The sequence below is a fragment of the Cervus canadensis genome, chromosome 1 (genome assembly GCF_019320065.1).
Source record: "Cervus canadensis isolate Bull #8, Minnesota chromosome 1, ASM1932006v1, whole genome shotgun sequence".
In the NCBI taxonomy this organism is placed as follows: domain Eukaryota; kingdom Metazoa; phylum Chordata; class Mammalia; order Artiodactyla; family Cervidae; genus Cervus; species Cervus canadensis.
In genome coordinates, this window is record NC_057386.1 from 70,405,844 (window position 1) to 70,422,261 (window position 16,418).

The following is a 16,418-nucleotide window of genomic DNA, read 5'->3' on the forward strand; positions in this document are numbered from 1 at the left end:
CTTTTAATTTCATGACTGCAGTTGCCATCTGCAGTGATTTTGGAGCCCAAGAAAATAAAATCGGATACTGTTTCCACTTTTTCCCATTCTATTTGCCATGAAGTGTTGGGACCAGATGCCATGATCCTGTTTTTTGAATGTTGAGTTTTAAGCCAGCTTTTTCACTCCACTCTTTCACCTTCTTCAAGAGGCTCTTCATTTCCTCTTCACTTTCTGCCATTAGAGTGGTATTATCTGCATATCTGAGATTGTTGATATTTCTGCCAGCAGTCTTGGGTTGCTGGATGAAACCCAGATCAGCTTGGGTTTCATCCAGCCCAACATTTCACATGATATAGAAGCAGGGTGACAATATACATCCTTGTCATACTCCTTCCTAATTTTGAACCAGTCAGTGGTCCCATGTCTGGTTCTAACTGTTGCACTCACAAAGTATCACACAATTACCTTTTTTCCAAGCTCAGAGTGCTTGAGTAACCTACCCCAACTTGCCAAGCTTCTAGGTGGCAGTGGTATTCAAACTCATGCACTGAACCACTATCATATCATATCAGTAATTTTAATAATTTCAGAATTATTTAGACTTTTTATTATGAAACTAAGAGTCTGAAATTAGTTTGAATGAATAAAATTACCATATTTAGTTTCTACAGTGGGAAACCATGCTTTTGCACAGGGCATCCTTCTCTCTGGCTCACCCTGGCTCACTGGCCTTCTCCCTGTCCTCTCATTCAGTAATAATGTTTTGTGCCCTTTAGTCCTGACTGTCCCCCTTACCCCCTCCTCCTCCCTCACCCAGTCACTTGCCTCTCGCCTGCCCTGTCTTTCTGGGACCCCTCTGTCCCCTGTGGCTGTCCCCTCTCTCTCCCCACTTTGTTGCCCCTCTTTGTGCCCTGCCCCCCATGTGTCACCCCCAGGGCTCTCTCTGTTGGGTGCCTGCCAGCCCTATCTCTGTGTTCTGCTGTCTGCCTCTGGTGACCCTGTATCACTGATTTTGCATTTCCTTTTGTGTACTTTTTCAGGATATAGTGATGAAAATAAGAGTCAAAGCTTACCCCCCTCTGCAGCTCTCCATCTAATGGGCAAGCTTATGTTAGGGTGGCAGAATTGGCATTCCTAATAAATATATGTAGTCTTTTGAGAGGGGGTGAAGAGGAGTGTGGACAGTTTTCTTGAAAGTCTTTATTGAATTTGTTATAATAATGCTTTCTTTTAAGTTTTAAGACCAAGAGGTGTGTGGGATCTTAGTTCCCTGACCAGGGATCGAAGCCACACCCCCTGCATTGGAAGGCAAAGTCTTAACCACTGGACCACTGGAGAAGTCCCAAAACATGTGTACTCTTACCTTTTAAAAGGATTGTCCTTCAAAAGAGAGGTGCAAAAAGCACAAATTGTTTTACCCTCCTACCAAACAATACCCAGAAAGCAGTTGTGTGTTTTTTTTTAACTATAACGTGGACATCAAATATCAGCCTGTATTTTCCCAATTATAGAAAACATAAGGAAGGTAAAAGCCATAAACATATCTGAGGGGTAATATTTTTATAAGGGCTTCCCAGGTGGCACTAGTGGTAAATAACCTACTTGCCAGTGCAGGAGATGCAGGTTCAATCCCTGGGTTGGGAAAACCCCCTGGAGGAGGGCATAGCAACCCACTCTGGTATTGTTGCCTGGAGAATCCCATGGACAGAGGAGCCTGGTGGGCTACAGTCCATAGGGTTGCACAGAGTTGGACATGACTGAAGCGACTTAGCATGAATGCCATATTTTTATACTCACATTTTCTTAATTTTTTACCGAGAGTATCTTATCCACATGTACTTTATTCTCTAATTAGTAATTTTTGAAGAAGAATTTAATATCTAAAGCTAGAAACGAATAATATCCAAAGGCTGTGTCAAGTACCAAAAGTTGATATTTTTTACCAATGTATCCCTATTCTATTATAAAATTTGGAGGATTCTAGGTATCGTGCTCTCTTCAAATATGCATACCTTCAATGACCAGTAGTCATATATATGCCTTTGTGATTGCTTTTATCTTAATGTAGTAAACAGTCACTGATAGTGTAATATTAAGAACATAATACTGTAATATTTTTATGATATCACAGATTTCTAGACAAAGCTTTGAAACTAAAATTATTAATGTTATTCTCAGTTTTTGTGCAGTTTTCTGATTCTCTGCTGGTATTTTCTCAAGTCAGAAAATCTACCAATGACTTTTCAGGCTGAGATTGAGATGTTAAATCATTACTCTAAAAGTATGATTTGAAAATGTATAGCTAAGTGGATTAGAACTAAGTGATAGTTATTTTTTCTCCTCCTTGTCTTTTTGAGGCATCCTAAATTTCCTCCTAGTCCTGCAAAGCCATTTCCTAGAAAAAGCATCAATCATTATTAGCATTATTTCATTAAAAGCATTATTTCATATATCTACTATTCAGTTGTTTATAAATGTTTCCTAATTGTATTAAATGCCTTTGTTCCAGTTAATCTACCCAAGCAATTTCACAAGCTATTTGGAACACACACTATCTATTAATGTTAAGCTTTTCCTTGAATAAAACTAGAGCAGGACAGAGGAACGATACCAAGTTTTGCCCACCTGACTGAATCTGCCCTCGGTTGTTTCTTACCTGTGACCTTGGGCAAGTTAATTCTTTCATCCTCAGGTTCCTCAGCTATCATATATCAATAACAAGACACCTTGAAGACTGGTTATCTGAGGATGAGAAATTTACAAATATGTGCATGGTTCCTGGCATATATTGGATCCACAGTAGCATTTAACTTAGTTTCTCAAACTCGGGTCTCTCTTTCCTGTAGGCTCATTCTCACTTGCCTATTTGATGTCTTCACTTAGAACTCTTCAAATATAACCTATTAAAAACTGAACTCAACTCATCCATCTTTCTCCCTAAATTCTATTTCTCTCCCTACTTAATGTTTAAGCAGGATAGAATACTATTAAGGCATTTTGTAGGCAACCTTCTCTTCTCAATCTATGAGCTCTTCTTATCTGACCTCAGATAGGCCCATGGCTTTAAATACCATCCAGATGTATATCTTCAACTCTGATCTCGCCTCGGGACTCAGGACCTGTGAAGCCAGCTGTCCCCCTAGCATCTCTCCCTGAGTGTCTCCTAATAGACATCTCAGATTTCATGTATTTCCTCCCTCCCTTGACCTACCTCTCCTAAGGCTTCCACATATCAATAAATGACAACCGTTATCCACCAGCTCCATTGCTCAAGCCATTCATCTGGATATTCTTGATTCTTCTTTCCCATCCTGCTTTATATCCAATCCAGAAGCAAACCCTGACCTTCCTGCCACCAAAACACACCTCAAATCCACCCTCCTCTCTCCAGGTGACCCACATCTGGTTAGGACACTATGTTTTCTCATGTGTACTGTTGAAGTAAGCTCTGAACCTATTTCCCCATTTCTCCTCCATCTAATCCAGTCTGTACACAGAAGCCCAAGTAATTGTTTCAAAATGTGAATAAAATTGCTTCCCAAGTGTACTAGTGGTAAAGAACCTGCCTGCCAATGTAGGAGATGTAAAAGATATGTGTTCAATATTTGGATCAGGAAGATTCCCTGGAGGAGGACATGGCAACCCACCCCAGTACTCTTGCCTAGAGAATCCTATGAACAGAGGAGCCTGGCAGGCTACAGTCCATGGGGTCGCAGAGAGTCGGACACGACTGAAGTGACTTAGCACACACTCATGTAAATAAAATCATGTTATTTCTTGTATTAAAATATTTCCATTGCTTCCCAGTCTTCTGGGCACATAAACAGAAATCCTCACCCTGACTTGAGAGTCTGTATGAGATGCATTACCTCCCCCACTCCCAATCTCTGATTTCATTGCCTTCCTCTCTCCTTATCCTCTCCGCCACAGGCAAAGGGACTTTGAAGGAGTTCTTCACACATGCTGAGCTGATTTCTACCTGAGGACATTTGCTTTAGCCAGCATGCTTTGTGTGGACTGTTCCCCAAGTGGAACTTCACATGGCTGGCTTCTTGTCACTCAGAACCTAGCTAAATGCCACATCTTCAGAGAGGTCTTCCTTGCGGCAACCTAATCAAAAGTAGCCACCAGCTCACCCTTTTGTGTAACTATAGTTTGCCATGCATCACTTATCACCATTTTCTTGTTTATGATGTTTTTCTACTCCTTGTTGAATGTGTCTAGAATAGAAGCTTAATGAAAACAGAGAACAGGTCTGCCCTTTTTTTAATTTCTTTCCAATTTCTAGAAGAGTACCTGCACAGGGTTCAAAATATTTTTCTGAACAAAAATACTTGAGTTCATTGACTTGATCCATAAATTTGTAACCAATTTCAAGCCAGTTGAGAGTAAGTAGTCCCTTTAAAATTCCAAGCTTCTGCTTCATTTTTGTTCAATATTTTGACATTTTGAAAAATTGCACTGAATCTTTAAAAGCAACTCTAACAGTGCTGACACTTGTCAGTCTACCTTTTAAGGACCTCTATAAACAGCCCTCATCATACCTTTTCTGGCTTTATATTATTCATGAAATATATTCTAATTGTATTATTTTTCAATATTTATTTATTTGGCTGCACCAGCTCTTAATTTGCAACATGTGGGATCTTTAGTTGTGGCATTTGAACTCTTAGTTGCAGCATGTGGAATCTAGTTCCCAACCAGGGATCAAATCCAGGCCCCCTGCACTGGGAACACGAAGTGTTAGATATTGGACGGCCAGGGAAGTCCCTCTAATTGTATTCTTAACAGTAATTTCAAGAAATAATATTATTTATAAGACCACAATTATAATATTAAACTCTATTTGGAAATATACAGTTTTCTCTAATTATTATAGTGCTATTATAATTAAAGTTAACCCATCTTAAAAACATTCTAATTAATTTACCTTTTGCTGTATAATGATAGAAGATGGACCACCCATCCCACCCTTCCGATGTGATTGGTTTTCAATTGAAAATATATCATCAATATAAAGGAGTCAGATGAGAATATTTTAGGGAAAATAAATAGATGTAGACCCTTTATGAGATCTTTTATCCTCTAATGAGGTCAGAGCATAATCACCTAATTAAAACAATGGTAGTTCCAACAGCAACATGGTAAGGAAAATATGTAAGAAATGATTCCTCCTTTGTACTAAGAAAATGCCCATTTACTTTGAGCTTGCTCATTGGACGAAGTGATGACAATTTAGACACTAAGAAAGATCACAATAATGCATGAAAATTCTCTTATAGTGTAATAATGCAAGTTTTGTTTCAAGGTCTATGATGTCATCAAGATCCTGTCCTGAAATTGTCCACCGAATGCTTGTTAGTGATATTTATAACATTAAATGAAGTTGTTTCTTCCAATAAAATGCACTTATGAGATGCATAAATTCATTTCTATATATCACTTCTGTATCCTCAAACTGGAATCTTCTGAATTTTCTAATAGAATAGGAGGATTCCCTGATAACAGGAACTGTGGAAGGTTGGACAGAACCTTTGAAGAGGGGATTAAATTTAGATGGTAAACTCCTTAAGAGTAAAAGATCTGGAATTACAAAACACAGTAATGAAACCTTGCTCTAAAAAGGTATGTATAAAAATTCTTGCATCAGAGAAGAACTGATATTGTATTTCTTAAGAGAGCCTTCAACTAGAGAAATCTAGGTTGATAGCAGTTTTATGAAAGGTATGTGTGTCTCAAGATTGAACTCTAGGCACAATTTGATGGAAGAATGATTACCTAATATAGAAGTATTTAGGGGGGAAAGCATTTGTTTAAAAAAGGCCTAATAACAGTTAGAATACTTAATAAATGAATACTTCCACCAGCAGTAGGGCTTTCCTGGTGGCTCATTTGGTAAAGAATCCGCCTGCGATGCAGGAGACCTGGGTTCAATCCTTGGGTTGGGAAAATCCCCTGGAGAAGGGAAAGGCTACTCACTTCAATATACTGGCCTGGAGAATTCCATGGACTAGAGTCCATGGGGTCACAAAGAGTGGAACACTACTGAACGACTTTCACTTTCACTTTTTCACTAGCAGTAAGCTTGCCTGCTTGTATAAACTTTATTCATTCCTGAATCTCTACCACCTGGCAAATAATAGCTGTTTATTGGATGAATGAGCTTGTTTCAACATAATAATATATCAAAATAATTCTGGAAATTCAAATATATGTTCAGTTATTTATGAATAATTCTCCTAAATTGATATTACCACCTGAAACAGTCCAGTGGTTAAGACTTTCACTTCCAGTGCACTTCCAGCGCAGGAGTTACATGTTTGATCCCTGGTGGGGGAGATAAGATCCCACACACATCTCAGCCAAAAGCCAAAAACATAACCAGCAGAAGTAGTATTGTAACAAATTCAATAATGACTTTAAGAAAAAAATGAACACCCTAAAGCTCAGGATGATAGCTAGAATAATAATTAGATACTTACACTTCTCTGTTTTTAAAAATAGAAACATTTGGTCTAGCCATGTATTTTCATCTATTTTGTCCCATATCTTTGATATCTAACAGAACAATTTATAATTTTAGCTAGTTTTATTTTCATATTCAATATTGATAATATTTTTCAATCATATAACTTATTTAATTGGCATACAAATGTATTTGGTACAGTTTTATATTCTCTTAATTGCAAAATCTAATTCTCATATAAATCCTCTTTTAGTGGACTTCCTTGGCAGGCCAGTGGTTAAGACTGCGCTTCCACTGCCTAGGGTGCGAGTTTGATCCCTGGTTGGGAAACTGAGATCTCATATACCTTGGAGTGTGGTCAAAAAAAGGATCTAAAAAAATCCTGTTTTATATTTTGAAATAAGAGAAAGAATTGTTCATCTTAACAGGCAAAAATTGTTATTGATGAGGGAGTCTGTTTTAGAAAATTTAATTAGAATGAGCCATTTGAATAGTTCCCCTAAACTGTCCCTGTGGGCATATAACAGGGTTATATGTGCTGTACATGTATATATCATAACTGTCACATAAGCCCTACTCTTTCTTTCCTCCTCACCTTGCTAGCAGCCTCTTTATTCAATCAATTTTTCTGCTCTTTGGGTTCTGATTGTACAGAGGTGCATGGTTGTTGAGTATGCATCTTACCTGTACTGACATATAGTATAAAGCTGTTTCAATGGTGATTTTTATTTCCAGTTACTTCATAAAATGCCATGAGAAAAATGACTTGAAAGCTTATAGTAAATAAAATATTCCTCTTCAAAAGACTGTGCATTCATGTTTTCGTGTGTATGAAAGAGAGAAGGAGAGAAAGGAGAGGGGAGGGAAGGGAAGGGAAGAGAATGGACTTGCCAGGGTTATAAATCAGTGAAGAAAGGAAATTTTCATTCCCTAGAGTCTTTGCAAGTATAGCTAATCCTAAAAATAAGATCCTCTTTTGAGGAAGAGTTTTAAGGAGGATTTTTAGAAGACTTGGAGGTGGCAGAAATAGTCCCTCTCAGACTCAGTTACATTATTTGTAAAATAGGGATGATATTTCCTCATAAGGTCACCTATGAAAGCTAATGACTTAATACCTATGAAGTACTTAGCGCTGTCCTCACACTTGGCGAGAGTTAGGTAAATGTTACTTATTTGTAGACAGTAGGTTTTAGAAAGAGCAATGAGAATGAGAAAGAAAGGAAGGAAGAAAGAGAGAGAAGGAAGGAGGGAAAGGGATGGGAAGGGGAAAGAAAAAACCTTGAATCTTTATAATTTAAAATGTTGCAAAGGATTTGGAGAAAACAGACATTTAAATGACCCTTTGAGTTATGCTAGTGCTGTGGTCAAGATCGTATTTTTTCAAAATGTGTCTTCTTCCACATTCTGGGTCAAGAATGATGTGTGCACATGGGAAAACACAATAACCAAAGGGCAGCAATATTCATCCGTATTCACCTGCCTTTGATTAAATGAGTTGTCTAGGGTGATCTCTTGCTGTGCCTGAAAGCAAAAGCCAGTTAAAAAGATTTCATTTGGTAAATCCAATGCTACAAGTACGAAAATTCTATCCAAATCAATGTGAATTGTTTCACTCTTTCACAAACTTCTTTTTGCTTCTACATATTAGATTGAACCATACAAAAAATGCTAATATTTGGCCATTTTTTACCTTAAAAAACTTAGGTTTCGGAGCATTCTACCTGGTTGATACACCTTTCTTGGTGATTTAATTTTAAGATATTGCATGGTTAGTAATCACAACTTTTAAAAGAAAACTTACTCTGAGAGATCCTGCTTGTCATCTTTCTTCTTGAAGATAAACTGCTAAAACTGTTGAAAGATCAGTGTGGCACATGCCAAGGTGGGCAGATATGTGGAACAGTAAACTAAAAATTAAGAAAAAATATTTCTCTTACATCTTTAGGGCCACTACAACAAAGCTTCAGAATACTTTCAGCAAGCTTTCAACACAACAGCAGACATAATGAACGTATCTCTGATGGATGAAACTAAAGTTCATTACGGAATAGCAAAAGCTCATCAAATGATGCTGACGGTTAACAGCTGTATAGAAGCTGCAGATCTCACCAGCCTTGACTACCTGCTGTCATGGAAGGACAGTAGAAGTGACATTACACCTGATCCAACTACCGGTAAGGCGTTGGTTTTTATTTGTTTGTTTGTTTGTTTCAGTTGGAGGCTAATTGCTTTAGAATGTTGTGTTAGTTTCTGCTGCACAACAACATGAAACAGCTGTGAGTGTATATACATCCCCGCCCAGAGGGCCTCGCTCACACCCCCACCCACATCATCACTGAGCGCCGAGCTGAGCTCCCTGAGCTGTTGGCTGGCTATTTTACACACGGTCATGTTTGCATGTCAGTGCTACTGTTCGTCCCAGCTGTGTCTCCTTCCCCCACTTCGCTCAACTCAGTTCTCTACATCTGCATCTCTATTCCCACCCTGCACATTCAGGCTCATTCGTACCCATTTTCTCGATTCCATGTATGTGTGTTAAAATACAGTATTTGTCTTTCTCTTTCTGACTTGCTTCACTCTGTTTGACAAACTCTATATTCATCCACATCACTACAAATGACCCAATTTTGTTCCCTTTATGGCTGAGTAATATTCCATTGTATATATGTATCACAACTTCTTCTCTGCTTTTTGAGAACACTGTAGACTTTTGTATCATTCTTAATGGCTAAGTCATTTTCATTATAAAAGTTTATTCAACCATTGGCGATTTTAATTTTAGTGGTAATTTTAAGTTTATTTATTCATTGCTATGTGAATGTTGACTGCATTTTCATACTATATTGTAACTTCAATGTTTAAGGAAAGCATACAGTAGTGATAATGTCTTATTCAACTTGACAAATCACCATTTTTTCAGTTATCTTAAATACTCAACAGTAGGTATTGATCAATTGTAAGGAATATGAAATAGGTTTATGTTTTTAAAAATGTTCAGTGTTGTACCTTACCGACAAGAGCAAGTGTACGTAGATGCTAATTAGTATTATACTCTTACTTTTCTTATGATAATCAGTTTTCCTATCTTTCTCTAATTCAATTGTGACAATTAATTGAGAAAATATTTGATAGTAATTTCTCTTAATCCTTACTTTTTCCTACATAATTTTCTTGTGATAATTAGAGTAGTCTATTAAAAACAAATAGCTAGAAGTGGACGTAAGGGTCGATTTTATATGTCAACTCGACTGGGTTCTAGTCCCATTTAAGAACTTTAGGATTTTTAAACAATTTTTTAAAATGCTGCCTATGAAAGGCCTTTGGACTACATAACTATTTGCTTGTAAATCAAATTTTTAAAGCAAAATATTTTAAATGTTTGAGAACTCACATCAAATCGTAAATCAACATTTCATAATATAAAGGGGCATCTCCTGTCTGCATTTTAACTTTTTACACAACTTTTAGAGGTTACTTTTCCACTTACAGTTATAAAACACTTATAAAATATTGGCTATGTTCCTCGTGCTATACCATATATCCTTGAGTCTATCTTACAACCAATAGTTTGTACCTTTCACTCCTCCACCCCTTGTAGCCCCTTCCCCATACTGGTCACCTGTAGTTTGTTTTCTGTATTTGTGAGTCAGCCTCCTTTTTGTAATATTCACCAGTATGTTGTGTTTTTTAGATTCCACATGTAAGTGATATTATATGGCATTTGTCTTTCTCTATATGACTTTACTTAGAATGCCCTCCAAGTCCACCCATGATGCTGCAGAAGGCAAAATTTCATGCTTTGTGATGACTAAGTAGTGTTCCTGTATGTGTGGTGTGTGGGGGGGTACTTGTTCTCCATCCATTCATCTGTTGATGGACACCTAGGTTGCTTCCATATCTTGGCAGTTGTAAATAATGCCAGTATGAACATTGGGCTGTTCTTTTTGAATGAGTGCTTTTTTCGGCTATATATTCAGGAGTGGAATTGCTGGGTATCTCCTATTTAGTAGTCTTTTTTTACCCTTAGGTCATTTACATGAAACAATAATTTGTTTGGCTGTTTCTTTCCTCCATAGAATAAGTAGTAAATAATAGTAAACTTGGCACAAAGAAATTTTATTGACTTTTACATCAATAGAACACTGCTTTGTGACTATCTGTCCTCTAGGTAGAAAATAAGTAAAGGTCTCATTTAATAGAAGCACAGTAAGGGGAAGCAAGATGAAATCTTCAGAAGTGGATGGCTTGCTGAATTTCAATGTGCAATTTCAAGTGCTCAAAAAAATTTACAGTCAACAGTTAACTTTCACATAATACTTTGCTTATTCGGGATGTTGTCTTGTCATATATTTGGGCATTTGTTCTGTAGTTTTGAATTATCTTCCCTTTAGGCTCTCACCTTTTCTGCCCAGGAGCTAAAGCAGTGAAATTATGATCCATCTATTAGATTACTTGTTTTGGCAAATGGTTTGGTGCAGAATAAGTTGAGTTACTCACATTTTCATATTTAGTTGGAATAAACTATAACCAACACAATGATAACCATGAAAAAAATATATACTCCTCAAAACTAGCTTCAGATCAGAGTCATGTGTTCATTTATTGCAGTCTTGTTTTTGGCTTTTTAAAAATCTCTTTTGCTTTGCTTTAGTCTATAAAGCTACTTATGTTTCTATTCTTTTTACATTTTATCTCCCCATTTTTTATAAGGGCATGTTGTGTTCTAAAGGGCTTAAGAGCAAACAAAAATGCACTTCAAAATATTATTTAGACATATAAAATACAAAGAGCAAAATGAATGAACAAAAACAAACACATAGATACAGGAACAGAGTAGTGGTTGTTGGTGGTGGTGGTGGTGGTGGTTTAGTCACTAAGTCATGTCCAACTCTTGTGACCGCATGGACTGTAGCCCACCAGGCTCCTCTGTCCATGGATTTCCCAGGCAAGAACACTGGAGCAGGTTGCCACCTCCTTCTCCAGGAGATCTTCCAGGATCAAGGACCCATCCTGGGTCTCCTGCATTGGCAGGTAGACTCTACTGACTGAGCCATCAGGGGAGTCCTAGAGTATTGGTTACCACAGGGGAAGTGGGGGAGCAAAATGGGTGAAGGGGATCAACTATATGGTCATGGACAAAAACTAAAATTTGGTGGTAAGCATGCTGTAAAGTATACAGAAGTAAAAATAGAGTGTTCTACACATGGAACTTATGTTATAAAACAGTGTTACCATAATAAGAAAATAAAGAGTATTATTCAGACAGTAAAAATTCAGCTATTCATGTGGTGGAGAAGATTAAATTCTCCATAACTCTATAAAATTATACACTCTTGTTGATTCATTTGACCAAAACTAGAAATTTATGCCTGAATGAGCTATATCATTATAAAAGTGAAAAATACTAATCTTTCAGATTCATGGTAAATGAGAATTAACATACTACTGGTATACATTTTTAGTAGTAGGTATTTTGTTTGTACATAAAACCTGTAGGATATTATCAAACACCTTATTTGTTTTATGCTAAAATTTTGTTGTTTTTAGTCACTAAGTCATGTCCAACTCTTTTGCGACCCCATGGCCAAAGCCCGCCAGGCTTCTCTGTATATGGGATTTCCCAGGCAAGAATACTGGAGTGGGTTGCCATTTCTTTCTCCGGGGGTCTTCCTGACCCAGGGATTGAACCTATGTCTCATGCATTGGCAGGCAGATTCTTTACCATCCAGCCACTAGGGAAGCTCCACTAAAATTTTAAAATGCTTCAAAATTATTTCTTAAACCATAACTCTTATTACTCTGTCTTTGCTCTGTTTAAAAATTTTCATGGAGTCATTCCTGTTCACAAGTTAAATACAAGCTTCTCAACCTTTTTTGACCACCTACCTCCCCTGTCTACACACACACATACATACACACCATAACCCTATTATTTGCCTTACTTTCAGCTAACGCCAGCCCCCTCCAGAGAAATCTCACCCACCTTGAAAGGTCCTTCTCAAATACTGAGATCTTCCCTCATTCTCTTCTCACTTAATATTGTTCCTTCTCTCTCTTCTCATATTAAATATCATCCATTTCTCCAAGTAGTTTTCATTTGTCATATTCTGCATCTTATCATGGCCATTTCTATACTTGCCTTGTCTGCCTGATCAGAGTAAGACTCTCTTGAAATCAGATTCAAATTCTTGATATTCCCTACAAAAGAAGGCATGTCTGACACCTACTAGGTACCAAGTAAATATTTGTCAAATTAAATGGAATTCAAAGTGTCTATGTATGCCCTCGGCATGAGCTAGTTTGTATTAACTACTGTTGAAAACAAGATTTGTAGTTCCCTGCCTCCTTAGAAAATATGGGGAAAAAAGCTGTAATGATCTAATACTGTATTTTTGATTTACCATCCAATTACAACATGAATGGAGGATAACACCAATATGATGTTGACAAAATGAAGAAATGCAGAAATATTATTTGGAAATCTGAGGAGCTTTTAGTTTTTCAAATTTTGCCTTTCTTCTCTGAAGAGGCATCTTTAATCTTGCTATTGAGGGGTCCCAGGTATTCAGTAACAAGCAGATCAAAGATTTGAAAGACACACTATAAAAGCTGTGAGGTTATCTTCACCTCTGAGACTTACATCCTCCAAACAAATCATTAGCTCACAGAGCAGACAATATTCTTTTAAGCAAAGGAACATGACCTCCTAAGGGAATAGAGCAGTGAGAGCACTTGGGTCTCTAGATGAAATAGAACAGTGATTCACTGGAATCACCTCTCATCTCTGTCTTTCAGAGGGAACATAGCAAATATAGACACCTCTATACTCTTCTAATACATTAAGATATGGTGGGAATGATTTCATATTCCTCCTTCCCCTGCCAGTAGTAAAATAAGAAGAGATTCTCCTCCCAAATTTGAGAATTTAGAAGGAATTCAAATTTTATTACAGTTCAATAGAATTATTCAAATCTGAAGCAACAGAAATTGTTTGGCTCTGGAAAGCTTAATCTAGGAATTTCTGCTGATTTCTCCACAATATAGTTTATTTTCCTTACCAGAACTAGTATCTGTACCATCATGAATTTTTTTTTAATGAAAAGCTAATTCATCTTGCCTTTTGGAGATCACAGACCCCGATGAGGAGCAGTGACACAGAAGCTAAAGCTTTCTTTATCCAACTTAATAGAACTGTTAACCTAGAAATGTGATTGTGCATGCTAAGTCACCTTAGTCGTATCTGACTGTGTGTGACCCCATGGACTGTAGTCCACCAGGCTCCTCTGTCGATGGGATTCTCTAGGCAAAAATACTGGAGTGGGTTGCCAGGCCCTCCTCTAGGGGATCTTCCCGACCCAGGGATCAAACCCGAGTCTCTTATGTTTACTGCATTGCAGGCAGGTTCTTTACCACTCCTGTCACCTGGAAAGCAAACATGGTTGGGCACTTCACTGATGATATCGAATCATGGTCTTCATGCACATTCTCATTGTAACCAAGTGTAAATTGTATCAGGTAAATAGGATACAAATCCTAAATATAGAAATAGATGAGCTTTGTAACCAAGTGTAAATTGTATCAGGTAAATAGGATACAAATCCTAAGTATAGAAATAGATGAACATGCTGGCTAGTCAGTAAAGATACTTACTGTTTTCTACAAAAAGGCATGTGAAGGTTTCCTTGAGTGCCAGAGCTATCATCCTAGTTTTATAAATCATTTAATATTCTCCAGTTCAGTTCAGTCGCTCAGTCGTGTCCGACTCTTTGCAACCCCATGAATTGCAACACGCCAGGCCTCCCTCAAATTCATATCCATCAAGTCGGTGATGCCATCCAGCCATCTCATCTTCTGTCATCCCCTTCTCCTCCTGCCCCCAAATCCCTCCCAGCATCAGGGTCTTTTCCAATGAGTCAACTCGTCGCATGAGGTGGCCAAAGTACTGGAGTTTCAGTTTCAGCATCAATCATTCCAGTGAATATTCAGGACTAATCTCCTTTAGGATGGATTGATTGGATCTCCTTGCAGTCCAAGGGACTCTCAAGAGTCTTCTCTAACACCACAGTTCAAAAGCATCAATTTTTCTTAAAGGAAAACAATAAAAAAGCTTGAATTTGTCTCCCAGCCTTGGTTTGTGTTGGCTTGTTGTGTGGTTCTTGGTTTAATGTCAAGCCACATTTTCTCACCCTATCCTTTTTTTTTTTTTTTTCCACTGATGAATTCATCTATTATAAAGAATGTGAAAAAGCTACATTCACATGTGTGTCTCATGTTCTCTTATACTTTGATTGCTACTTCTGGAGGGAGATGTTATGAAATTAGCAAAAAAGTCAGCAAGCAGGTTTTATATCATCCTGTGTTCAACCAGGATGACCTATTGCAACCTTTCTCTAATCATGTGTTCAAAAACATGACACATGAAAACATTCTAGTGAAAACCATGGCCGAGTCAATGCTCAGCCTACTGGCAGCTTAGTATCATTGAGAGAGACTGTTACTCAAGAATCTGATGACCTGGGTCCTAATACCACATTGAGCATTAATCTGCTTTGTGACTTTTGGCAAAAAATTCAAGTCTCTTTAGCCTGTTATCTCAGGTTCAAAATAGGTCATTATAAGATTCCTCTGGAACCGACCACAGTCCTACCATAAGAGCATCTTCTAAATAAGTAAGGTACTTTCTAGTCCTTAAAAATACAATCTAAATCTTCATGAGCATTTTATCTGTTGTTTTCCCCCCACAAACCCTGGTTTCTGAGAGTTTCCATAAGAGGTAATTTTATTATTATTATATCAAGTGGCTGTATGACTGCTAGGTGTATTATTTGACTCTTCTGCTAGAATTTATAATAAAGGAGTGTCTAGATATCAGATATCACAGGCAGTCTAACTTCTCCCTGGTTGGCACTGCTGAGGTTGCTAAACCTAGTTAACCATTTTATCTACAGCCTTTCAATTCATCTATCATCAACCTTATGTCATACTTCTCCTCAGTATTTCCTCAGCCCCTACATTTTCCCCACTGTTCCTGGAGCTTCCAGTTCCTATACACACCTGCATCTCTGTTCATCATTACCCCATCTTCATGCACTTTAGTCTGTGGCTATCTCTGAGCCCCTAAATTTGATACCACCCCTACAGAATCACTTAGTCGTGTCCGACTCTTTGTGACCCCATGGACTATACAGTCCATGAAATTCTCCAGGCCAGAATACTGGAGTGGGTATCCATCCCCTTCTCCGGGAGATCTTCCCAACCCAGGGATTGAACCTAGGTCTACCCGCATCGCAGGTGGATTCTTTACCATCAAGCCACCAGGGAAGCCCACAGTCTCTTTCCATCTTCTGAAAATGAGTTAAAAAAATCTTCATGAATTCTTTTTTAGTTTTATAGAAACAGGACCAGATTGAGTTCTGAAGTACTAAAGAAATTAGTTGGTCCACGTGTTTTAGTTCCAAATGTTCTCAGGTCCAGGGGAAGGCAGTCATGCAATAATCTGAAAGACAAAATGGATCTATGATCCAATTCTTTATAACTCCATCCCAGGATTCTTCCATGCATGACATTTCATTACATATTTCTTTATATCTAGTAGGATTCATAGCTGACATTTTGAAAGATTATATTTTAAATTAAAGTCTAGATAAAATATTGAGTGAAAAAAAAGTGGGACTTTATTTTTGGCCAAGATGGGAGTACAGGGAACATTTACCCTCCTATCTTAAACAACTGGGAAAAACAAACAAACAAAACATACAAGACAAAAGTTTACAGAAATCAGACAACATACAGTGCAGGACAGTGACCCCTGAGAAGGGGGGACCAAGTGAGCTGAGCTGTATGATTTTCCCAGCAGACTGGCGTAGAAGTTGCCAGGCTATAACACAGGGAAGGGAACCAAGACAGAGGCAGCCCAGGAGACTCCTTGGTTCAAGGAGACTGAACTGGGAGTTCAGGGAGATCAAGATGG

General features: G+C 37.8%; 1 protein-coding gene across 2 annotated transcripts in view; it reads left to right on the forward strand.

Annotated features, from left to right (window-relative positions):
* TTC29 (tetratricopeptide repeat domain 29) overlaps positions 1–16,418 on the forward strand; it is a 256,862-nt gene that overhangs the window by 153,676 nt on the left and 86,768 nt on the right. For both annotated transcript variants that reach the window (XM_043487622.1, XM_043487701.1), the window contains exon 11: positions 8,394–8,622. In XM_043487622.1, coding sequence (XP_043343557.1) covers positions 8,394–8,622 — 229 coding nt within the window. The remainder of the gene's footprint in view (positions 1–8,393; positions 8,623–16,418) is intronic.